The 25033-nt window shown below is 44.1% G+C and overlaps 2 protein-coding genes and 1 long non-coding RNA gene across 9 annotated transcripts in view; 1 reads left to right on the top strand and 2 right to left on the bottom strand.

Annotated features, from left to right (window-relative positions):
• Positions 1–25033, bottom strand: part of LOC128689458 (A disintegrin and metalloproteinase with thrombospondin motifs 16-like) — a 282538-nt gene that overhangs the window by 31990 nt on the left and 225515 nt on the right. The gene's annotated exons all lie outside the window — the stretch shown is intronic.
• LOC138852882 (uncharacterized) overlaps positions 1–25033 on the top strand; it is a 223734-nt gene that overhangs the window by 16697 nt on the left and 182004 nt on the right. The window lies entirely within an intron of this gene.
• LOC128705532 (zinc finger protein 475-like) lies at positions 5488–22413 on the bottom strand. The gene is made up of 4 exons (XM_070086362.1): positions 21966–22413; positions 10248–10358; positions 9635–9848; positions 5488–9038 (listed from the first exon to the last, which is right to left on the bottom strand). The coding sequence occupies exons 1-4, from the start codon at positions 21975–21977 to the stop codon at positions 8893–8895; spliced, it is 483 nt and encodes a 160-aa protein (XP_069942463.1). The 5' UTR covers positions 21978–22413; the 3' UTR covers positions 5488–8892.

Below are 25033 nucleotides of genomic sequence, written 5' to 3'. Positions count from 1 at the left end.
GAGCTCGCTGGTAAACCGGACAATTCACAAGAATCTAGGCTGGAATATTGCTGTGCACTAATGGCCCCCCTTTCAAGGCAGGAGAAATTGCAGACCTTGAGAATGTACAGAGAACTTTCACGGCACACATAAGCACGATAAAACACCCAAATTACTGGGAACGGTTGAAGTCCCTTGATTTGTACTCCTTGGAATGCAGCAAGAAAGAGGGACTGGTCCCAGATCTGCCCATGAAAATCACTCCCTATGAAAGCATAAGACTCGGCAGGAGATGCAACATACGCCCCCCAATGACGAGTAGGGGCGCCACGAGTACGCTAAGAGACAACACAGTATCAGGGGCCAAAGACCGTTCAATTGCCTCCCAGCACACATAAGGGGAATTATCAATAGACCCCTGGTTGTCTTCAAGAAGCTGGACAGGCACCTAAGGTTAGTACCTGACCAGCCGGGCTGTGGCTTTTAAGTCGGTTTACATGCGGCCAGAAGTAACAGCCTGGTTGACTAGCCCCTGATCCACCACGAGGCCTGGTCACGGACCGGGCCGAGGGCGTGTTGAGCCCCGAAACCCACTCTAGGATTACTAGAGGTATTATAATCGCTATTATGTTCTCCCTTACGCAGGGAAGACATTATCATCCCATTACAGAAGCATATCAGTTCAATAATGAAAAAAAAAATATTTTCCAAGTATACTGTACTAACAAAAAATAAATTTTGGCTTATTAAAATTTTAGACTTCATTACCGGTTTTCGAAGCTCATTTTACAAGCTTAAAACTGTAGTCTCCTGAAGAGTAAATTTGATAAGGCGATGCAAGCCTCACTGAATTGTCAAATGTTTTTTCTGGAGATAAATGTAAATATCAAAAAGGCCGATTTTAGAAGACAACTTTGGTGAAGGTTTTTTACTTGCCTGTATTCACGTGTGATGGCCTGAAGGAGTCTTGATTTATTATAATCATGGGGAAGTAATAAACCCGGGACCTGATCTTCCTCCCTCTTAGTCCCACCTCCCAGGCACACCTAACGGGTTCACCTTTCTGTTGGCTAACTTGATCTATCTCCGTCATGTTAACCAGTGGTTCTTGCCTCTACTGCTCCGTCCACTAGTTACACCACTTGTCTAAATAATCAGTTAGTGAACAATTACTTCCTACCATCTGCCAATCATATGGGAGTTCAACTTGTGTGTCCATGTACGGAGTATTTTGTATGTTGTGACTGTTCTCCTGGTGATGAAGCCTCAATTTATGGGTCAGTGACGGAGGTTTCTGGAGTGAAGCCTCAATTTATGGGTCAGTGAAGGAAGTTCCTGGAGTGAAGCTTCACTCCAAGGCCCGAGAAGTTTCTGGTGAAGCCTCAGTCTAGGGGTCAGTGAGGGAGGTTCCTGGAGTGAAGCCTCACTCTAGGGTCGGTGAAAGGTGTGGACAATTTTTTCTCCATCAAGGGGGTTAAGCCCCCTCTTTCTATGCTCCGACACTGGCAGTGCAGGTGTGGATTAAGGGGGTCATGACCCGTCCCTTCCATTAGCAGAGATGAAGGAAGATCTTATGTCTTGCAATAAAGCTTCATAAAGCCATACCAGAATATCCATATATCTTACCATGTGTTCCTTACCATACGGATTTAGACCAACTAAACTGGATCTAGATCAAGAGTATATAAAATGTTCATCTGATCCTGGCATGTGTTCAGTCGACTCTCCTCTCCCGCAAGAGAACCTACAATATATTCACATGTTTGCTTAAGGAAGCCTCTATTCCTAAGTTCATTTAAAAAATGCAGTAATACAATTCTAGCCTGATAACATAGTGGCATTATATTCAATAACCAGCACCTTGGAGTCAAGGAATCTGCACTTTGTCTCGGCTAAATCATCAGAGCTGGCACCGATGCCCACAGACAACATGCCAGAAAAAAAAAATTATATATATACATGTGTGTGTGTTTGTGTGTGTGTGTATATATATATATATATATATATATATATATATATATATTATTTATATATATAATATATAATATATATAGTGGTGTTGATGCTCAAAGGACAATGTGATTGTGATGAATGAAATCGACCAGTGATGATATAGCGAGTGATCAAGTGTTACCAGCGAGGCCACACCATGTTGAAACGCAGAAATATTTGTGGCCACATGCGTGTGCACTTCTTGAAACTCAAGTCGTGTTTGAACAGTCTTCAGGAAGAACTGTGGAAGAAATACTGAAAATATGCAGCTCTCCTATGCGCACGAGTGCCAGAAACTTTTCCTGCTGTGAATAATCATGGATTTGCGATTGTGTGAATCAACTGCAGCAGAACATACTGGCGGTTACACAATGTAGAAATGTAAATTCGTGGTCAAACTGTGTATTCTCAGTGTCACGTATCCGTACTCGAAAGAATATTAAGGAGAACTGAAGCAAAGATACAGTGTTGAAGTGCTAACCAATAGTTATCTCTGCTAAACAAGGTATCACCAGTAATTCTCCGTACTGTTGACATCCACAGGTTATTATAATCAAAGAAAGCGCTATATCAACAAGGGTCATGCAGCGCTGCGGGGCAGAGGTGAGGGGAGAAAAGGGCTGGATGGAACGCTGAGGGCTATGTGACATCCACAGGTATAGTTCACAAGTTGAACTTGTAGATAAGTGATGGTTAAGTCAAGTGACGTTTAATGTGGCCAAAGTGACGAAAGATGAGAAGACGTCCAACGTCCTATAATAATAATCTTTATTTACTACAAGTACATGTACAAGGTATATAGGCCTAGCTGACATCTGACATATTACTATATAGAAAGTCCCTTATGCTGGGCATTTCGGGCAAATTAGGTCAGTTTTGTCCCAGGATGCGACCCACACTAGTCGACTAACACCCAGGTACCCATTTTACTGATGGGTGAACATAGACAACCGGTTTAAGAAAACAAGTCCAATGTTTCCACCCCTTCGCCGGGAATCGAACCCGGACACTCACCGTGTGAAGCGAGAGCTTTTGCCACCAGGCTTCAATGAGGCCATCAATACGGGCTTCACTGACGTGGTAACATCAAAGGGCTCCCGCTATGAGCCAGGTAAGTTCTATTCCCCCAACATCAGCCTAATGAAACACTGCAGTGGATAGGGTTAGGTGCTCGGGGAGTAGTTAACCATCGAAGCAGTTATAGGCGGGCCATCGCCCAAACACAGGTAAGCCTCGCCTAGTACACCCTTGACATACAGGAATATGTCACGAGGGTGTGTTAATTATAGTAATCCGCTCTATTACATCCCAGTGGGAAATAACATAGCCGGTATCGTAGGAGACCCCAGAATCACGTAAAGATGAGTACCTCAAGACCAACAGTGGTCTTTTAATACTGTATTCATTCTTATACTACACTAAAATCCCCCACAAGAAGTTTCTGTTGGTGAAGCCTCACTCTAGGGGGTCAGTGAGGGAGATTCCTGAGGTGAAGCCTCACTCTAGGATCAGTGAGATTTCTGGTGAAGCCTCAGTCTAGGGGTTAGTGAAGGTGGTCCCTGGTAGTGAAAACTCAGTCTAGGGGCCAGTGAAGGCTCCTAGCGGTGAATCCTCAGTCTAGGGGTCAGTGAAGGCTCCTAGCGGTGAATCCTCAGTCTAGGGGTCAGTGAAGGAGGTTCCTGGTGGTGAAGTCTATCTCGAGAATTAGAGGGTGTACGGGAGGACTCGTTTTAAAGATGCATTATATTTGAGTGAGACTAAGGCCTCTCCAGTCTTCCTTCTCTGGCGCCGTCACTGCTTTTCTAGGAATCGTTAGAAACTAGATAGTTTGCTAGACAGCACTTGACGTATGTACACTAGAGGAAGGTTGATACAGATGATCACTCAGACATGAGTCGCTGACCCTTATGTAGGTAAATGTGACCCCGCATGACCTCTGGCGACTAATGGTGGGCGAGGTAGTGATGGACCTGTCACTATCTGAACCCAGGACACATGCATCTTCACGGTGTCACCTTTATCACTCGTGAAGCCAAGTTTATCATGATATATACTCTGCCTCAGTCCCTGTGTCTCCGCTCTAATATTTCATTGTTTTTACGTACAGAAGCCCGAATATGGGGTTCCTTTTTCCGTGTGGTTGTTCTTTCCTTCTCTCACAATGTCAGTAGTACTACTGTGTAGTATACTGTTAAACCGTTACTATGGAGATGCTTCCTGGCTAGCTATGACGTCACGAGTCCTGCTCATTTGCAACGCCTACCTCGGGCGTCTGCCCTGAGTTCCCGTAGACCTACAGACTGGGCAAGGGCTGGCATATTATTATTATAATAATCAAAAAGAAGCGCTAAGCCACAAGGGCTATACAGCTCGCCATATTATACGCTACCAAGACATCCAACGAGTGTATTACTTCTCCCAGAATCTCCCTAAGAACCCACACAACAAAACGTATAGCTGCGAAAGAAGTAATATTTCTTCATAGGAAAAGCAAAAGGTGGACATCACAGTATTAAACTGAACAATAGTATGCAGTAAAAAAAAAACTTCAGGTTAAAATGTCGTTGACAATATGAAAACGGTACCAATTTAGAACGCCATTTTTGTTTTGTACATTGAACACTTGACAGTTCTTCACGATTTAAAAAAAAAAAAAAGTCTGGTATTCAGGGCTTTAAACGTATTCCGGTTTATAACATTAACAAGCTTAGATAATTATCTACTTGCTACTGTCATCATCAGTTAAGCCTTGTATTACGCAAATCATAATTACAAAGAAGCAAAACTATTTAGAATCTGTTTACAACCTGTAATCCATATCCAAAGTCCCCTCAGTCTGTCGGAAAACTGCGGAATATCCTCACCTTGTCGAGATCAAAATACTGGGTTCTCAGTCGGGAAAATACCCTGTGCATTATTTTTTTATGGTTGATTATTTTTATTATTAAATCAAGCAGAAAGCCCACAAGGGTCAAACACCCTTTGGGGAGAGTGACAACCCTTCCTTGGCACAAACCACACCACCACCACCGTGTTGCAGTGTCAGGTGGTCTCCAGAGTGACAAGCTGCAGAACAGGTACCAAGTGCTACATTCACAACATTCAACATTACACCATAGATAAAACATTGAAAACATGAACACAGCTGTGGTCCTTCAGTGTACGGACAGACTATAAAAAACAAACTACACACCCCTCTTCTGTGTATATACAGAGGCACACCTCTCGTATCTACACTAAGGCTGCACATCTATCGGTACATACACAATAAAGATATACATCTCTCGGTGGACGCTACAAACATCTCTGGGTGTATATATACGAGAAAACACATTTTATGATATACATTAGGAGTTCCATACATTGATGTTCACATATACATGCCACATTACTTTCATAATGGCGTCTCACCAAATACTCATTGATACAAAGTAAACATTTTAAACTTTTTCCATTTACCTATTATTTCATAACTTTACCTTCCAGAATATGGGAAACTTGAAATAAAATAATACGGCATTAAAATACTCTTTATTTACACACAGTAAACATTTTTGGAATCTGTATAATCGTACTAAAGCATACAAAACGAGACGTGAGCACAATGTTGAACGCATGGGAGCCAGGTGCGTCTCTCTCAGGTCACAGGCAGGTCAAAGATGGTATAACACAGATGTGTCAAGTAGTACCGGTCTCATGAGCTCGCTGGGAGCTTCGTCAGTTATTCGGAACATTATGTAAACATTTGCTAATTTATCAAGTTATGTCCTGGTGCCGAACTTTTTGGGTTTACCTAATTTATTAGTACTGCTTATTTTGTTGTCAGAATCACTTGTAGAAAGAGCATTTATTTGGAGAACGTTTCTAATTAGAGCTTTTCCCTCAAGTTTAAAAACATCACGTCAGGCTCTCTATTATATGTACACTTACCCTCCCACTAAACGTTCATCTGTGACTTAATCCCTTGCCTGGGCACAAAGTCGTAAATAAAGTCATACTGAAACGCAAGTTTCAGGCTTCTACGTGCGGGTAATTTGTGTATCCTTCGATGTAACTATATTTTGTCAATTTCTCATCTTGAATAAGCTCATCTTAAAGCAAAACGTTATCTGAATAAACACTGGTTCGACATAATTGTGCGAATCTACACAGCTGTGGATAACACGCCATTCAACCATCACTGTTGATAACGTTGCTTCTTAGACAAAAGTTAAATGGTTTCCCACCCCCAGACGGTCATATCTGGAGGTCTGCTTCCGTCTAGCATTACACCATTGTTCCCTGAAGCTACTAGCTAAGCTCCTTAAGAGGTGCGCGAGTTTGCCTGTCTGTTAATATCGTGTTTTTCCCCTATAATCTAATAACCTCCAGGTACCTTATCCATAATTACTATTGCGTTTGCTTTGCTTTCGTAAGGTAAAGTCTAGAATCTTTCCTTAATTCATGGTATAACTTAAAACCCTTTAGAGGGCAGGCCTGAGTTTAGTCGGGCCTGAGAGCGTGGTTTTTGCAAGTGTCCTCCTACTCCCCAGTGCATCTGGGTTCCCATTCTCTATTTCTGACCAATCACAAGCCTTCTCTGAGTCGCTCCAGCTAAAGGAGATGGCGTCTCCTTGCTTCCCATTGGTCGAGAGAGCAAAATGCAAACACTTCTAGCTTGGCGTCGCCCAGACTCGTGTTTTTCGTCGAGTGCTCCTCATATAATCTTGCATTTCACCCTCTACAATGTTGGTAAGTACCTATTTGTGTGTCTAGTGCATAAATGAATAGTTTAGCTATATTTTGATATATATATAAAGGCGTTGTGAAGCATAATAAGATTGCACCATGCAAATGAAAAAAAGGGCAACAAAAGAGGACCAAGTACACTCGGCCCTGCCCATTTAGGTGATGTTTTCAAGTTTCAGTAGATAAATATTTACATAAAATTTGGTAGTGTATATATGAATTCAGTAATGATCTGGGTGTGTACAGAAAGTTTTTATTGTCCTTCCAGATCAATCAGAAATTGTTCTATGGCGAGTCCTCCAACGATAAGTCAAAATTTGTCTGTGTTTGGGACAAATATGACTCGGATCAAGACCTAGATGACCTGGAATTGGTGGACAGTGGTGATGAATACTTGACACAAGATGCAGAGGTGTCACAGATGAGGAGGAAGCTGTGCCACCAACCAAAAAGCAGAAATTGAACAAGAAGATAGTTGCTTACATGCAAGTATTGCAGCAAAAAGAATAATCATGTCATATCCTCATTTTCCTGTGCCACATGCAAAGTAAATCTATGCATCAAGAAGGATAGAAATTGTTTCATAAAGTTTCATTGCAGAAATTAGTGATGTAAAATTATTGTTATTTCTCAGGGAACTCAGGAATATGTCATTTGTAAGTTTTATCCCATTGCAATGTGTCATTGTTAATAAGTAGTTCCTATTTCTATTTTTTTAATGCTTACAAATTGTTCAGAGAGAAGTTCCATTTATGTTTTTTATATTGTCTACTTGTATAATAAATTTAAAATATATATTTTTTTTAACAGTTGCAACCTTGCAACATTTTAAATTGTTACACCCTTAACGGGCAGGACCGAGTTTACTCGGGCTAAGCATGTCTGCAGTTGCTCAACACAACTTTTACAACTCCATTTATATGGCCTCATTGACCTTACATCGAGCGGCTCTATCCCCTCATACGAAATCACTTTCAAATTCGCATTTTGGTCTGCCTTGCCCTCTGAAGGGTATTAACAAATCTTTGAGGACAACTGTGTTGCAGAGGTCTGGGCACAGCTCAGACCTCTGCAACACAACTGTCCTCAAAGATTTGTTAAATTATACCAAGAATTAAGGAAAAATTCTAGACTTCACCTTACGAAAGGAAAACAAACGCATAGTAATTATGGACAAGGTAGATTATAGGGGGAAAATAGCATGTTAGAAAACAAGGGAACTGACGTGCCCCTTAAGATTTAAGTTAATTGTCTCAGCACCTCATCCAGCCTTGCCTGAAGGTCAACCTCTGTCTGGCATGACACTAAGGTTTAAGGTCACAGTATTATTCAGACTGAAGCTGCCAATATGTTACACTGACGAACATCTTGTGTGGAGAATAATAGTCACAATACCGTGATTGAGCCAGTAGCAACCCCCAAAACATGGAGAAGAACCTTGAGACAACGTTCCCTGCCATACAAGAACACTCTTGACCTGACCTCCGGTTGTCCTGTACTTCGACTCTTCTGACTTACTCTTCCTTTACCCCTTCCTCCTTTTCCCTTCCCCCCCCATCCCCCATTTAGTCTTCTCAGTTGTCTTAAAAAACTTTCTAGAGGAGCAGAAACATTGCCTAAAGACTTATCTCTAATGTTAGTTGCGAGTCCCCGTAGGAAGTTTGTGAGGGCGTGTGCTTAATACTGACCTCTCAAAAATATTTACAAGTTGATGATTACCAACCGCCTTTTAATCGTCTTGTACAAGAATATGAGGGGAAAATAATAAGAAGTTTAGGTAGTCTTCCAACATATTTCTGGGCAGATTAATGTGATGCATGTTGAGTCGTAAACAATCGTGGCGATGATGATTCTGGGGACAAATTACGTTACTGGTGAGAGACCGCATCTGTAGCTGTGGTACCTGGCACGGAGAGCTTCCTGGGAGAAGTTTGGATGAGTGGAAGATGAAAGAGGAAAATCGAGATTCTTATGTTTTTCTTAGACATGTCCTTGTGAAGGAAGGTAGATGTACTAGAAGATGGGCGGGTGAACCAAGATCTTAAATTCTTTTTTACGGACCTGCCTTTATGAAGGAGACAGGATTGAGGAGGAAGTATGTGGAAGGATCAAGATCCAAGTCTTTCTCAGACATCCTTGAGAGAGAGAGAGAGAGAGAGGGGGGGGGGTAGGTAGGTATAACTAGGGCGAAACTCAGGTCTCCTTGCGGCAGACCTTCTGGTGCACGATGAGACGGTCGGGGTAGAAGGTTCGTCCACACTTCTCACACTTGACCAGCTGCTCAAGGTGTGTCTGCCACGCTGCCTCTGCCATCGCTTCACGGTTGATGTTACCTTGATCTGTGTAGGACAACGAAGACGTTACCACACGTTACCAACAATAGTCCACTATAACTGTGTGTATGGAATTCAACAGTGTAGTAGAGATGCGTGGATATGCAACACTGGTCAGTAGTAATTTGTCTGGATATATAACAATGTTCAACATTAATGTGGTTGTATAATATTCTCCTACAGTAATGCGATTATAAAACATTGTTAAACATTACTGTGGCAGTACAACAAAGTTCAGCATTACTGTGGTTGTACAACAGTGTTCACCAATAGCACGGCTATTAACCACCACGCAGTAAAAGACTTAACCACAACATAAGGCTATTAACCTCCACACCATACAAAGTTTCAGACAGCAACACACAAGGTTTCAATCAGACCACACAATACACCATGCATCACAAAGCTTCAGCCAACACCACACAATACACAAGGCTTCACCATGCACCATACAACACAAGGTTCCATCTAACAAAGCTTCACCATGCACCACAAAAGGCTTCAGCTAGTACCACACTATACACAAGACTTCAGCCAGCACCAAACACACAAGGCTTCAAGCCAGCACCACACAACACATAAGGCACAACACAATGTCTCACCATCATAGATAACCTCTGGCTTGCGTGGTTCAGGACGCTGCATGTGCTGTGGCAGGTTGCTGTTCTCTGCCTTCCACTTCCTGAGGCACTGTGGCTCGTGGATGGCTAGACTCATGGTGCCAAACTCACGGCCACAGATGTAACACACCAGCGTTGGCTTAATCGATGGACTCATAGATGAGTTGAGTGATGATCCTGGTGACTGCTGACGATTCTGTGAACCATGACTTATGTTAGCAGTGTCTGCTGGTTATGACACGTGTAGCGATGACGTGATGACACGTGTAGCGATGACGTGATGACACGTGTAGCGATGACGTGATGACACGTGTAGCGATGACGTGTAAGGCCATGTGACGACACGCAGTGATGATACGTGTAGTGATGAGATGCGTGGTGGCGAGGGAGGTGTGGTGGCGAGGGAGGTGTGGTGGCGAGGGAGGTGTGGTGGCGAGGGAGGTGTGGTGGCGAGGGAGGTGTGGTGGCGAGGGAGGTGTGGTGGCGAGGGAGGTGTGGTGGCGAGGGAGGTGTGGTGGCGAGGGAGGTGTGGTGGCGAGGGAGGTGTGGTGGCGAGGGAGGTGTGGTGGCGAGGGAGGCGGTGAGAGAGACTGACCTTGGTAGACTTCTTGGGTTGTCCAGGTGGTGGTTTACAACCTCGCTGGTGTACCTCCAGTCGCTCAGGGAAGAAGGTACGACCACACCACTCACACGGTACCAGCTGAGCCTGTACCCCCACTCCGGTGATGCGGGGGGGGGGGGTGATGAGGGAGGGAGGGGGAGAAAGGTACAGAGAGACACATCCGGTTCATGGATGAAAATGTCGGTTTCAGTGCGCGAGAAATTAAAACAGAAGGATGATTTACAAGATTGATAGTTTACAAGATGGAGTGAAGAGAACAGTGAGGACGAGGAGGGGCAGGATAGTGGTCGAGAGGTTTTGGAAAGAAAAGAAAAAGGCTATTACAACTCCAGTCAATGATTCTTTAATGATTTTAAAAAACAGGAAATTTTTGTTGTTGTAATTCACTTAAATCTACACAGTAAGTGTATTTGACACATACAGTATGTATGTATACAGTATGTGTAACACATACAGTACGTAATATATACAGTACGTGTGCTTAACAATCGCCAACAGGTAAAATTAGTTACAAACTTTATCTCAACCCCCAGCAGGATTCGAACTTTGCAAACTCGGCATCAGAGTACACAGTTCTTATTCCTGCTGGAGTCTGGCGTTTTGGATTAAGTACTGTGTGCTCTGATGCCGAGTTTGCAAGTTCGAATCCTGCTGTGGACCGAGATAATGTTTGTATATAGTACGTGTGTAATATATACAGTATGTGTGTGTAATATATATACAGTGTGCATGTAATACATATACAGTTTGTGCGTGCAACATACGCAGTACATGAAACCATACCACGGGCGGGGATAGAACCCGCGATCAGTCTCAAAACTCCAGACCGTCGCGTTAGCCACTGGACTAGCTAGCCACAATAAGATTCGTCCAACTAGGTATATTTCTACACCATAGGAAGGTTAGCATAGGCACCACTGTGACCACAAATTCAAGTTTTTACAGACGAATCTCCAGCTAGCGTGGCCGTGACGAACTCTAGCTCAAGTCCCCTCAAAGCCGTTAACATGACTCGCGAAATCGTAATGACACGATTGCAAACAAACCATACCATGACTCACGATTTCGTAAGTCATGTTAACGACTTTGAGGGGACTTGAGCTAGAGTTCGTCACGGCCACGCTAGCTGGAGATTCGTCTGTAAAAACTTGAATTTGTGGTCACAGTGGTGCCTATGCTAACCTTCCTATGGTGTAGAAATATACCTAGTTGGACTAATCTTATTGTTGCTAGCTAGTCCAGTGGCTAACGCGACGGTCTGGAGTTTTGAGACTGATCGCGGGTTCTATCCCCGCCCGTGGTATGGTATGTTTGCAATCGTGTCATTACGATTTCGTGAGTCAGTTACGCAGTACATGTTTATGTATCAGTTAAAGCTAAGGAAGGAGTAGCAATAATGGTGAAGGATCCGTTACGACAGGAAAAGCGGTAATATAAATGTATAAATTCAAGGATTATGCATATTAAAATAAGGGTCGGATGCAAAAAATAGGTTAAACTAAATGTTTATGCACTTGTAGAAGAGAGGAGTGTAGACATAAATTTTAGGAGATGTTGAGTGTTTTGAACAGCGTCGTGCGGGGACATTTACTATCTTCAGCTAGCATTTTTACTGCTGAACTGTATGCCATTCTTGCAGCACTTATTCGTATCGCATCTATGCCTGTGTCATCATTTGTAGTAGTCTCAGACTCCCTTAGTGCTCTACAGGCTATATGAAAATTTGATACATCTCATCCCCTAGTTCTCCGTATCCAACTTTGGCTACGCCGTATCTCTACCAAACAAAGATATTGTTTTTTGTTGGGTCCCCTGGTCATGTCGATGTACAGGGCAACGAACAGGCAGACACTGCTGCGCGGTCAGCAGTACATGACCTACCAATTTCCTATCGAGGTGTTCCATTTCTGGACTATTTTGCTGCAATAGCTACCCACCTTCGCACCTGTTGGCAACAACGTTGGTCAACTCTGCTTGGTAACAAACTTCATTCTATTAAACCGAGCATAGGTTACTGGCCGTCTTCTTGTCATCAGTGCCGAGGTTGGGAGACCACTCTCTCCCGCCTTCGCATTGGTCACACTCGTCTTACTCATGGGTATCTCATGGAGAGGCACCCTGTTCCTCTCTGTGAGCAGTGTCAAGTTCCAGTATCGTTTAGCCACATTCTGTTAGACTGCCCTCTCTATCAACGAGCACGCAGAATTTACCTCCAACGTCGTCTTCGTTCTACTACTCTCTCTTTACCTTCCCTTCTTGCTGATGGACCCTCCTTTAATCCTGACTCTCTCATTGACTTCTTGACAACGACTGATTTACTCCACAAACTCTGATACTTTTCGCACTCCCCTCAGCCCTTTCTAGTTCAGTCTCTTACTGCCCTTTACCCTTTCACCATCCACTGCCCCGCTGTTATCTGTAACCTATTACTCATCCATCTCCCTTTTGCCACCTGATGCCCTCGCTTCCTTCCTGCCCTGCAGCGCTGTATAGTCCTTGTGGCTTAGTGCTTCTTTTTTATTATAATAATAACGAACCAAGTGAGAAAGTAATTGTTTGTCGCCAATACAAAGAAAGGCTGAGAGCACTTAGAGTTGTGGCAGGTTTTCATCCCAGGTATGGTGCTAATGTTAAAATTGTGAAAATGATGTATCTTGCTTATATTAGATCACTGGTAGATTATGCTGCGCCACTACTTGCTCTTGTGTCTGACTGGAAGCGTGGAGGGATGGAAAAACTGCAGAACGAAGCAATGAGGATCATCCTGGGATGCCCTCGTACTGCCAAAATTTTAAATATGCGGAAAGAACTTGATATTCCAAGTATCAGAGACCGTGTTACTGAAAGAAATATCCTCATTGGGGTCAATATGCTTAGGTTAGCCCATTCAAACCCCTGCACAGAAGCCCTCCAAACTTTCCTCAGCACTGGTGAACACCCCTGCAGATGGATTGAAAAAACTGGAACCGACCTCCGCATGAACCAGCTACATTATCTAGTATGTCAAGTAAGGCAACAGCGACACTTCCCCGCTCCATTGGATATTGCTCCATTCCAAACTACCATCCCTCCATTTCCCCCCAAAATACTTCTTAAACCACAACCATAGCTTCGCCTTGGAGCCAAGCAGGATGCCTTAAGCTGTATTGATAATTTAGTCACACAGAACACTCTTTCACAAATTATTTACGTTGATAGTTCCGTTCACCAATCCACTGGTGCAGCTGGTAGAGCTGCTGTTGTCATACAGAGTGATGGCTCTCTTAAAGAAATTGGAGCACGCATCAATAACTGGGCCTCTACCCTTCAGACAGAACTGTTTGCCATACTCCTTGCACTCAAATGCGTCCATGTATCTAAGGTTGACACTTTAATTGTAACTGATTCTCTGTCATCCATAAATGCTCTCAACTCATTAAGTATAAATTGTGGCATGCTTGTGTCAGAAGCCAGACACAGGTATGGTAAGATTGTGGACAGTGGAGTCAGAGTGCACATGCTGTGGATTCCATCTCACATTGGTCTTCAGATGCATGATAGAACTGATAAATTGGCTAAGCTGTATGCTTTCAAAGAGGGGGTAGATTACAATCTTGGCTTGTCAGTTAGCAGTTTGAGAACAATAATACGAAAAGAACTTCAAATGAATTTTATTGACTTAAGACTCAGGGAGATTGACACAAGTCAGTCCATCTATCATCATTCTATCATGCAGGAGGAGCCACATGTCTATGGTGCATCCAACAAAATAAGCAGACTCTTGGATGTCACTACCGCCCGGCTCCGGCTGGGTTACAAGTATCTTTGGCAGGTTAAATCACCACCACCAGATGTAGACCAAACGAAATGTAAACTTTGCCAGATGGACTATTGTCACACCTTGCGTCATTATGTACTGGAGTGCGATAAAATTAATGAATTTAGAAACAACTCACTCAGAAATGTTCAAGAAATGGCAAAGTATTTTATCCACAGTGGTATATTACAGACCATTCTGGAGAAATACCCTGACTTTGCTAGCTGTAAATAAAGCATTACCACGTGTGTGTGTGTGTGTGTGTGTGTGTGTGTACTCACCTAATTGTACTCACCTAATTGTGGTTGCAGGGGTCGAGACTCAGCTCCTGGCCCCGCCTCTTCACTGATCGCTACTGGATCCTCTCTCTCTCTGCTTCCTGAGCTTTGTCATACCTCTTCTTAAAACTATGTATGGTTCCTGCCTCCACTACTTCACTTGCTAGGCTATTCCACTTGCTGACAACTCTATGACTGAAGAAATACTTCCTAACGTCCCTGTGACTCGTCTGAGTCTTCAGCTTCCAGTTGTGACCCCTTGTCCCTGTGTCCCCTCTCTGGAACATCCTATCTCTGTCCACCTTGTCTATTCCCCGCAGTATCTTGTATGTCGTTATCATGTCTCCCCTGACCCTTCTGTCCTCCAGTGTCGTCAGTCCGATTTCCCTTAACCTTTCCTCGTACGACATTCCCTTGAGCTCTGGGACTAGCCTTGTTGCAAACCTTTGTACTTTCTCTAACTTCTTGACGTGCTTGACCAGGTGTGGGTTCCAGACTGGTGCTGCATACTCCAGTATGGGCCTAACATACACAGTGTACAGTGTCTTGAACGATTCCTTATTGAGGTATCGGAACGCTATTCTCAGGTTTGCCAGGCGCCCGTATGCTGCAGCGGTTATTTGGTTGATGTGTGCCTCCGGTGATGTACTCGGTGTTATGGTCACCCCAAGGTCTTTCTCCCTGAGTGAGGTCTGTAGTCTTTGTCCACCTAGCCTATATTCTGTCTGCGGTCTTCTTTGCCCCTCCCCAATCTTCATGACTTTGCATTTGGCTGGATTGAATTCGAGGAGCCAGTTACTGGACCACATGTCCAGCCTCTCCAGGTCTCTTTGCAGTCCTGCCTCATCCTCGTCCGATTTAATTCTTCTCATCAACTTCACGTCATCTGCGAACAGGGACACTTCAGAGTCTATTCCTTCCATCATGTCGTTCACATATATCAAAAATAGCACTGGTCCTAGAACTGACCCCTGTGGGACCCCGCTCGTAACAGGCGCCCACTGTGATACCTCTTCACGTACCATGACTCGTTGCTGCCTCCCTGTCAGGTATTCCCTTATCCATTGCAGTGCCCTTCCTTTTATGTGTGCCTGATCCTCCAGCTTCTGCACTAATCTCTTGTGGGGAACTGTGTCAAAGGCCTTCCTGCAGTCTAGGAAAACGCAATCTACCCAACCCTCTCTCTCGTGTCTTACTTCTGTTACCTTGTCATAAAACTCCAGGAGGTTTGTGATACAAGATTTGCCTTCCATGAACCCATGCTGGTTTTCATTTATAATCTTGTTCCTTTCCAGGTGTTCGACCACTCTCCTCCTGATAATCTTCTCCATGACTTTGCACACAATACATGTCAGAGACACAGGTCTGTAGTTTAGTGCCTCGTTTCTGTTTCCTTTCTTAAATATGGGGACTACATTAGCTGTCTTCCATTTCTCAGGTAGTTGCCCAGTTTCAAGGGATGTGTTGAAGATTGTGGTTAGAGGCACACACAGCATCTCTGCTCCTTCTCTAAGGACCCATGGGGAGATGTTGTCCGGTCCCATCGCCTTTGAGGTGTCAAGGTCACTTAAGAGCTTCTTCACCTCCTCCTCAGTTGTTCGTATGTCATCCAACACTTGTTGGTATATTCCCTCTTGATGTTCCCTTCTGTGCTGTCTTCCCACAGCCCTTCCTGTCTCTACTGTAAAAACTTCCTTAAATCTCCTGTTCAGCTCCTCACATACCTCCTGATCATTTCTTGTGAGTTCTCCACCTTCTGTCCTTAATCTGATCACCTGGTCTTTGACTGTTGTCTTCCTCCTGATGTGGCTATACAACAGTTTCGGGTCAGTCTTGATTCTCGATGCTATGTCATTTTCATACTGTCGCTGGGCCTCCCTCCTTACCTGTGCGTACTCATTCCTGGCTCTGCGACTGATCTCCCTATTTTCGTGTGTTCTCTGCCTTCTGTACTTTTTCCATTCTCTATTGCACTTTGTTTTTGCCTCCTTACACCGTCGGGTAAACCAGGGGCTTGTTCTGGTCTTCCCGTTGTTACTGTTGCCCTTGGGAATGAACCTTTCCACTGCCTCCTTGCATTTTGTTGCTACATATTCCATCATTTCATTTACTGGCTTTCCTGCCAGTTCTCTGTCCCACTGGACCTCCCGCATGAAGTTCTTCAACCCTATGTAGTCCCCTCTTTTATAGTCAGGCTTTTCCCATTCTACTCCTGTTATTCTCTCCACTTGCAGCTCTACTATGTATTCAAAGCACAGAACCACGTGGTCGCTAGCTCCTAGGGGACTCTCATACTTGATATCCTCAATGTCTGAGCTGCCCAGGGTGAACACAAGGTCCAATCTTGCTGGTTCATCCTCCCCTCTCACTCTGGTAGTGTCCTTAACATGTTGGTGCATGAGGTTTTCCAGCACCACGTCCAACATCCTGGCTCTCCATGTTTCGGGACCCCCATGTGGCTCCAGGTTTTCCCAGTCAATCTCCCTGTGGTTGAAATCCCCCATAACCAGCAACTTTGCTCTGCTGGAGTGAGCTCTTCTTGCCACCTCAGCAAGTGTGTCCACCATTGCTCTGTTGCTCTCTTCATATTCCTCTCTTGGCCTCCTGCAGTTCTGTGGTGGATTATACATCACTGCAATGACCACTTTGTGTTCCCCAGACTGAAGTGTACCTGCTATGTAGTCTCTTTCTCCTGTCTCATCTATTCCTTCCATTTTCTCGAATTTCCATCTGTTTTTTACGAGCAGAGCAACCCCACCTCCCCCCCTACCCCTTCTATCTTTCCTCATGATCTGGTATCCTTGTGGGAAGATTGCATCTGTTATTGTCTCCATGAGTTTTGTTTCTGTAACTGCTATGATGTCTGGGGACTTCTCATTGATTCTTTCTTGCCATTCCTCATGTTTATTCGTTAATCCATCTGCATTTGTGTACCAAACCTTCAACTTCTGTTCTAATACTGTAACTGTGGTGCGGGGGGTGGAAACAGAGGGATCGGTGTGTGATGGTTGGTTTGGAATGTTCAGTTGCCTTGGGGGTGTCGTGGCTGGAGTCCTTCTGCAGGTGTTTCTGGGGGGTGCGCTTGTCCTTCCATTTGATCCTGGGTTATTCTGCTCTCCTTTTTCATTTCCTCCCATTTCTCCTTTCGTTTTTGAACTCTCTCTTTCATTGTCTTCCTTTCGTCCTGTGTTCTGTCTCGGTCGAGGTACACACTCCGGAACTCCTGCTTGCCTCTCAGCCGTGCTTTCTCCTGCAGGATCATGGTTCGGGTTGATTCTGCCTTGAAAATTACTTTGAGAGGCCGATTCCTTTTCTTTGTGAACCACCCAATTCTCCGAAAATTTGCCACCTGGGTCATGTCCCCCTCGCCTATCACCTTCATGATGTCTTCAATCGCTTTTTTCTCCTCCTGCTTTCTTTCATCATAAGTTTCCCCTTTAGCTTCGTCTAGCCCATAGACAAACACGGATCTCTCCCTTTCCACCTCCCACTGTGACTCCCATTGCATCCTCTGATGTGTTTTAGTTCCTTCCCGTGGAGTGTTCCTTCCTTCAGTCCCTTCCCTCGTTATGGCCCCTATGCTTCTTGGTTTATCCTTCCTGCTCACTTGCTCCTGGCCCCCACAGGTATCTGGTAAGGTCCTTGCACATGTCCTAGTTCCATCAATGTCTTCCAACCTCTCTTTCTGTCCTAGAGTGCTCCCTGTCTTTGTTTTGGCCCCATGTGGGTTTGACAGGACCTCTGCATACAGTTTAGTTTCCATGCTTCCTTCGGACCTGTTGTCTGTGTTCGATGTAGCCATTGCCGATGCTACTTCTGTAATATCTTTGTCTCTGTGCTGTTTCAGATGTCTCAGCTCCTCTTCTAATCTCTCTATCTTGATTTCTGCTGCTGTGGCCTGTTGCTTCCACCTTCTGCATTCTGCTGCTAACCTCTCTTCCATCTTCCTTTCCAGCTCATCTAGTCTCCTTCCCCAGTCTTCCTCCCTTTTTTTGAGCTCTATCTCCCATTCCTCCCTCTCAGATTCGTCCTTGGAGCCCCTTGTCCTCATCCTGGTTAGGGGGAGGGGAATAGACGGTTAGGAGAGGGGATGGATGGTTGTGGGGGAGGGGGAGGATGGTTATTGGAGGGGCAGAGATAGTTGGGGGAGGGAGTTAGATGGTTTGGGGGAGGGAGTTAGATGGTTTGGGGGAGAGAGGGGATGGATGGTTATGGGGGAGGGGGAGGATGGTTATTGGAGGGAGGGAGGTTGTTGGGCGGGGGTTAGACGGTTTGGGGAGGGGTTAGGTGGTTTGGGGGAGGGGTAGGTGGCTAAGGCTAAGGTGTCAAGTGGCGGAGGGTGTGTGTGTGTGTGTGTGTGTGTGTGTGTGTGTGTGTGTGTGTGTGTGTGTGTGTGTGTGTGTGTGTGTGTATGTGTGTGTGTGTGAATGTGTGTGTGTGTGTGTGTGTGTGTGTGTGTGTGTGTGTGTGTGTGTGTGTGTGTGTGTGTGTGTGTGTGCGTGTGTGTGTGTGTGTATGTGTATGTGTATGTGTGTGTGTGTGTTTGTGTGTTTACGTATGTGTGTATGTATGTGTGTGTGTGTATGTGTGTATGTGTGTGTATGTGTGTGTGTGTGAGTGTCTACCCTTGTGTGTGTGTGCTTGTGTGTGAGGGAGGGAGGGTTAGGGGGGGGGGGTTGAGAGGTCCGTCGTGTAGGCACAAATTTAGTCTCATTTATCTTTCCCAATTATGCTACTCTCTCCACTTATTGCCCTTTCTGGATTTACGTGTTAATTGTTGCTGGTTATTATCATTTTCCTTGTTCACATTGAGAGAGGACTTCCTAGCTTCCTAAGTATTCTTACTGCTAATAACTACCGGTAGTAACACTGCCTGTGTGCGTGTGTGCGTGTGTGTGTGTGTGTGTGTGTGTGTGTGTGAGAGTCTTGTGCGGTGTAATGACTGGCCGCAACTTCTTGTGACCTGACTAAACCCTCCTGGGACCCCCTAGCACCGTCTTACCATGTTGCCCTTAAAAGCTTGTCCCACCTACCTTCTCACACTCGTCAACACTATATTCTCTATGTCTATGCTATTTCTATTCTAATTCTGGTAATAGCTTGCAGGAGTGAGTGACCAGTATCAAACAGTATACAAGGCCAGCCAGGGCCGTCAACATGCAAACCACAACTAGGCGAATAAACTTGCGGTTGACAGTTGCCAGCTGCTGATGACGTAGTCGTACGTAGGCCTTAAATCCCTATTTTTGGAGATCCTTCACCCGTGATGATTATAACCATATATTCCGCTTCCTCACTTCACTCTTCACTGATGGTAGTATACACTTCACATTATATACACTTCACTTCATATGTATAATGGCACACAACTTGTCGTGACGTCACTTCATCAGGCCTACCGCTGCCAATGTGGCAACAGCGCCTAAGACCCCCAGCGGTTTGCGCTTTGAAATATTATGATTTCAGCTTTCCTCTCACTTTCTTTAACTAATAACTTTAATTATCACTCGTAGTATTGTTCACTGACGTTCCACTACCACTGATTACTTCTAGCTGATATTACGCGTCTTTCAACGCCAAGGTTCTCGGAGCCTTGTTACCCACGTCTTCACCCCACGGACCCACGTGTGTGTGTGTGTGTGTGTGTGTGTGTGTGTGTGTGTGTGTGTGTATGTGCAGCCACGAAATAATGAAAATCACGAGAAAACACAGACCAAAAACTGAACATTGCCGAGGAAGCTTTACTGAGTTCGGAGGACTTCACTTTTGTACAGAATGCAAACAAGAAGCAAAACACTAGCGAGGTACTGAAGGGAAGGTCTTTATAGGACCACCAAGCGTGTCACCCGACCATAGATTTAGCTTGACAGACTCATTTGAATATATCCTGCGTGAGTCTATAGTTGGTCGGCCTACTAGTAAGGTCTTGACGACCAGATACAACGTCTGCTCTCATCCCGCCGCCGTCTGGCAAAGATTAAGTAGGCTGAGCAGCTGGAAGGGTTTGTGAGAGTGGACGATGTGGTGGGGAGGCAGCGGTAAGACCTTCCAGTGAGCACTGCTAGTGATGGCTCAGCACAGGAAGAACAAAAACATGTGGTGGGGAAAAAAAAAAAAGCTGACCAGAAACTCCTCATCCTCGATTTGGAGGTCCTCCAACTCTTGCTGTTGTTCATGGTCCTGCTGCTGCTGTTCCGGCTGCTGCCGTTGATCCTGCTGCTCTTCCTGTTTCTGCTGTTGTGTCTGCTTCACGTTAATTTTCCTGCCATTCTCCGTCTTCAAGGGTTTATGTCCACTAGCTGGGTTGCGAACCTAACATACAAGTGACACGCCAAACGTCACTCACAAACACATACAACAATTAAGTCATACCTAAACCTATACCCACCTTATCTCTATACATACATACACACACACACACACACACACACACACACACACACACACACACATACACACACTCGTAACACTAAGCATATCAACAACTAATTTTCAAACCCAAGCCTATCATGCTGGCAAACATAACAACCAACACGAACCAAAATTTCTAATAATTTCGCCTAGGTTAGGCAAGATTCGTCAGGAAACATAAGTTTCCTGACGCGAGTCTTAGAGGTATGATGGCACGCAGCTGGAGCTTTTGGTCATCTGACCGAGGTCTTTGTGGCAGCTTACCCCACCACCCCTTTAAATATTATGGTTATGATTTTAACCATTAAAGATCTAATACCCAATTTCGCCTAATTCACAAGAAATACTCTTACATTACTATGTATGAATTTTCCATTTAAATGTATGTTCGTCGTAGCACCAGTAAAAATTAATCTATAAGAAACTTTCAAGTTTTTACGAACTTTTAATTAAATTTCAACCTGGAAACCCGTAACAATGGGACAACTAACATTCATCACAAAAAGTTAGGCTATTTGTTATTTCTCGTCTTTACCAATGCATTTTTTTATATTCTGGACCTTATGATTTACCTGCTGCTGTAATTACCCGAAGACGACCTTCAAGACTATTAAGTTACACTGTAGATATAAATTAACTGAGAATAACTAAATACAGGGAAATTATCAGTCTAGTCCTGAAGCTTACATTAAATATGCCATATACTCCCGGGTAGTGTCACTGGGCAGAGAACTTTGGGTAGCTGGAAATGTAGGTTGGATGTGTATACAGTTGGGTGTGTATTGGACCTAACTAGCAGTGACCGATAGACCTCCTGCACCGTTTATTCACATGTATGAAGGATGTGTTGTACGCTTGGTTTCCTACACTCAGGAATACAAATAAGTAATTGTGCACCAATTCTAGCACCTGTATGAACATTATACAAGTAAAATCAATATACGTTTCCTCAACACGGTAACTAATGATGGAAAAGGTAAAAATGAATAAAGAGAAACAGGGTACATCTGATTATTATACATCACAAGAGGGGGGATTACCTCTTCTGTACTGTTATACATCACAAGGGGGTTTTATGCATGTCCCTGACATTTACAAGTCTTGACACGCCCTCTAGGGTCCATCCACGCCACCACCGGTTAATTAAGAATGAAAACTATAAAAATTATTAATAATGCAAATTATCTGATAGAATGCGATACGAACCACTTTCTTCATGATGTAGAGTGAGGAGAGGTGGTCCACCCTGCCCGTCCCACGTCCTAAACCACACTGGTTACCACTGCTTTACACACTAGCTGAGTCACTGTAAACCAGCCCACACTGGTTGCACTGAATCACTGAATACCATTTAATATCTCTACGATTTGCAACAGGGTAATACTTTAAGAGTATACATGACAATGACATATCTATGCCAAAATAAATGGAGTTAATGTAATCAGGTTCGTGAAAACGGGAGTATGGGCTATGTGCCATGGGTGGCCAAGTTCACACCTGACTAGTCATGAGTGATCAATATGAGATATACAACAGCAACCTGCACTGCATGAGACACATGCATGTCTAACGACACGGCTTCACGAAGAGATGCAGCAGTGTTGTGCCGATAACACTGAAGAGAGGAGACATGTGCAGACCGAGCTGGCACTGTGATAGTATCATGTGTGTACACAGAACTCTATACAGAGAGAAACTTTCTCACCAAACTCAATCTATACCTGTATTTTCTTCACTACTTCATGAGGTGGGTCCCACCCTTGGGTCCCACCCCACCGACCTTCACACACTAACACACTCCACGTATACGCAAAACAACCACTGGAAAAAACAAGTGAAATTTTCAAGTGCTTTTGTAATTTCTGACATTATCACGAAAGCTCTTGGAAGTTTCACTCTTTTTCACAGTGGTTGTTTTGCATATTGTGATATCACCTGTTTACCGTGATCTTATTGCACGTGTAGGTGTGTACTAGACCAAGGTATACTACTGTATAAGGCGCACGAGAGTCAACGGAAGGGAAATAGTGCCAGATGCCTCTTATATAATTTATCCTCTTTGAACTCTATCATCGAAATTTGAAATTCATTCATCGATTTTTATGTAAATATTTTTTGAACTCTTATTTACGGGCCACGCGCAATCGCAACATTACACTGACGGCCACACTTGTCCTAGCCTTCTTCATACCTGTCCTGGAACACACCCGGACATCGATATTCGTACGCACGCGCATATACGTACGCGGTACACCCATGCAATTCCCAACACAATATACACATACATACACTCACACATGTATACATGCATGCATAAAAATGGTTCGTAATGACTCGAGCCGTATAGCATAATGTGAAGTTTAAAACACGTGTGGAGCACCGTTCCTTGGAACACTGCTCCATGGAACACTGCTCCCTGGAACACTCATTGACCTGACAGGATAGTCTGGTTAGGTTCAATTTGAAACTAATATACACTCATATTTTTTCATGTATACTAAAATGATTCACTAGAACGAGAGAGAGAGAGAAAGAGAAAGAGAAACAGAAAGAGAAACAGAAAGAGAAAGAAAGAGAGAGAAAGAGAAAGAGAGAGAAAGAGAGAAAGAGAGAAAGAGAGAAAGAGAGAAAGAGAGAAAGAGAGAGAGAGAGAGAGAGAGAGAGAGAGAGAGAGAGAGAGAGAGAGAGAGAGAGAGAGAGAGAGAGAGAGAGAGAGAGAGAGAGAGAGAGAGAGAGAGAGAGAGAAAGAGAGAAAGAGAGAAAGAGAGAAAGAGAGGAAGAGAGGAAGAGAGGAAGAGAGGAAGAGAGAAAGAGAGGAAGAGAGGAAGAGAGGAAGAGAGGAAGAGAGATTGGATGAGGACGGGGGAGTTACTTGGCTAAGTTCTCGAGATGGGTATTACATATTTTGCTTTAAATGCATGTCTGCCTCTGATTAACATGCAGTTCTCAGTATTGTGTGCAGCATGTGCTGGATCATAGGTTCAGTCTTGTGTACAGTATGTGCTGGATCATAGGTTCAGTCTTGTGTACAGTATGTGCTGGATCATAGGTTCAGTATTGTGTGCAGTATGTGCTGGATCATAGGTTCAGTATTGTGTGCAGTATGTGCTGGATCATAGGTTCAGTCTTGTGTGCAGTATGTGCTGGATCATAGGTTCAGTATTGTGTGCAGTATGTGCTGGATCATAGGTTCAGTATTGTGTACAGTATGTGCTGGATCATAGGTTCAGTCTTGTGTGCAGTATGTGCTGGATCATAGGTTCAGTATTGTGTGCAGTATGTGCTGGATCATAGGTTCAGTCTTGTGTGCAGTATGTGCTGGATCATAGGTTCAGTCTTGTGTACAGTATGTGCTGGATCATAGGTTCAGTATTGTGTACAGTATGTGCTGGATCATAGGTTCAGTATTGTGTACAGTATGTGCTGGATCATAGGTTCAGTATTGTGTACAGTATGTGCTGGATCATAGGTTCAGTATTGTGTACAGTATGTGCTGGATCATAGGTTCAGTCTTGTGTACAGTATGTGCTGGATCATAGGTTCAGTATTGTGTGCAGTATGTGCTGGATCATAGGTTCAGTATTGTGTGCAGTATGTGCTGGATCATAGGTTCAGTATTGTGTGCAGTATGCGCTGGATCATAGGTTCAGTATTGTGTGCAGTATGCGCTGGATCATAGGTTCAGTATTGTGTGCAGTATGCGCTGGATCATAGGTTCAGTCTTGTGTAGTGCTGGATCATAGTATGCGCTGGATCATAGGTTCAGTCTTGTGTGCAGTATGCGCTGGATCATAGGTTCAGTATTGTGTGCAGTATGTGCTGGATCATAGGTTCAGTCTTGTGTGCAGTATGCGCTGGATCATAGGTTCAGTATTGTGTACAGTATGTGCTGGATCATAGGTTCAGTCTTGTGTGCAGTATGTGCTGGATCATAGGTTCAGTCTTGTGTGCAGTATGTGCTGGATCATAGGTTCAGGTGTCAGTAGATCATAGGTTCAGTATTGTGTGCAGTATGTGCTGGATCATAGGTTCAGTCTTGTGTGCAGTATGTGCTGGATCATAGGTTCAGTCTTGTGTGCAGTATGTGCTGGATCATAGGTTCAGTATTGTGTGCAGTATGTGCTGGATCATAGGTTCAGTCTTGTGTGCAGTATGTGCTGGATCATAGGTTCAGTCTTGTGTGCAGTATGTGCTGGATCATAGGTTCAGTATTGTGTACAGTATGTGCTGGATCATAGGTTCAGTCTTGTGTGCAGTATGTGCTGGATCATAGG

The sequence above is a fragment of the Cherax quadricarinatus genome, chromosome 18 (genome assembly GCF_038502225.1).
Source record: "Cherax quadricarinatus isolate ZL_2023a chromosome 18, ASM3850222v1, whole genome shotgun sequence".
NCBI lineage: Eukaryota > Metazoa > Arthropoda > Malacostraca > Decapoda > Parastacidae > Cherax > Cherax quadricarinatus.
Note: the sequence above shows the minus strand (reverse complement) of the source record. Positions and strands in the feature narration are given on the sequence as shown.

Bases quoted from the DNA above. Each gene is read 5' to 3' on its own strand.
- LOC128705532 (XM_070086362.1), bottom strand. The intron at 9,849-10,247 runs GTCAGTCTCTCT...CATGGTTCACAG, and splicing joins AACCCAAGAAGTCTACCAAG to AATCGTCAGCAGTCACCAGG. The intron at 9,039-9,634 runs GTGAGACATTGT...TGTCCTACACAG, and splicing joins GCCAGAGGTTATCTATGATG to ATCAAGGTAACATCAACCGT.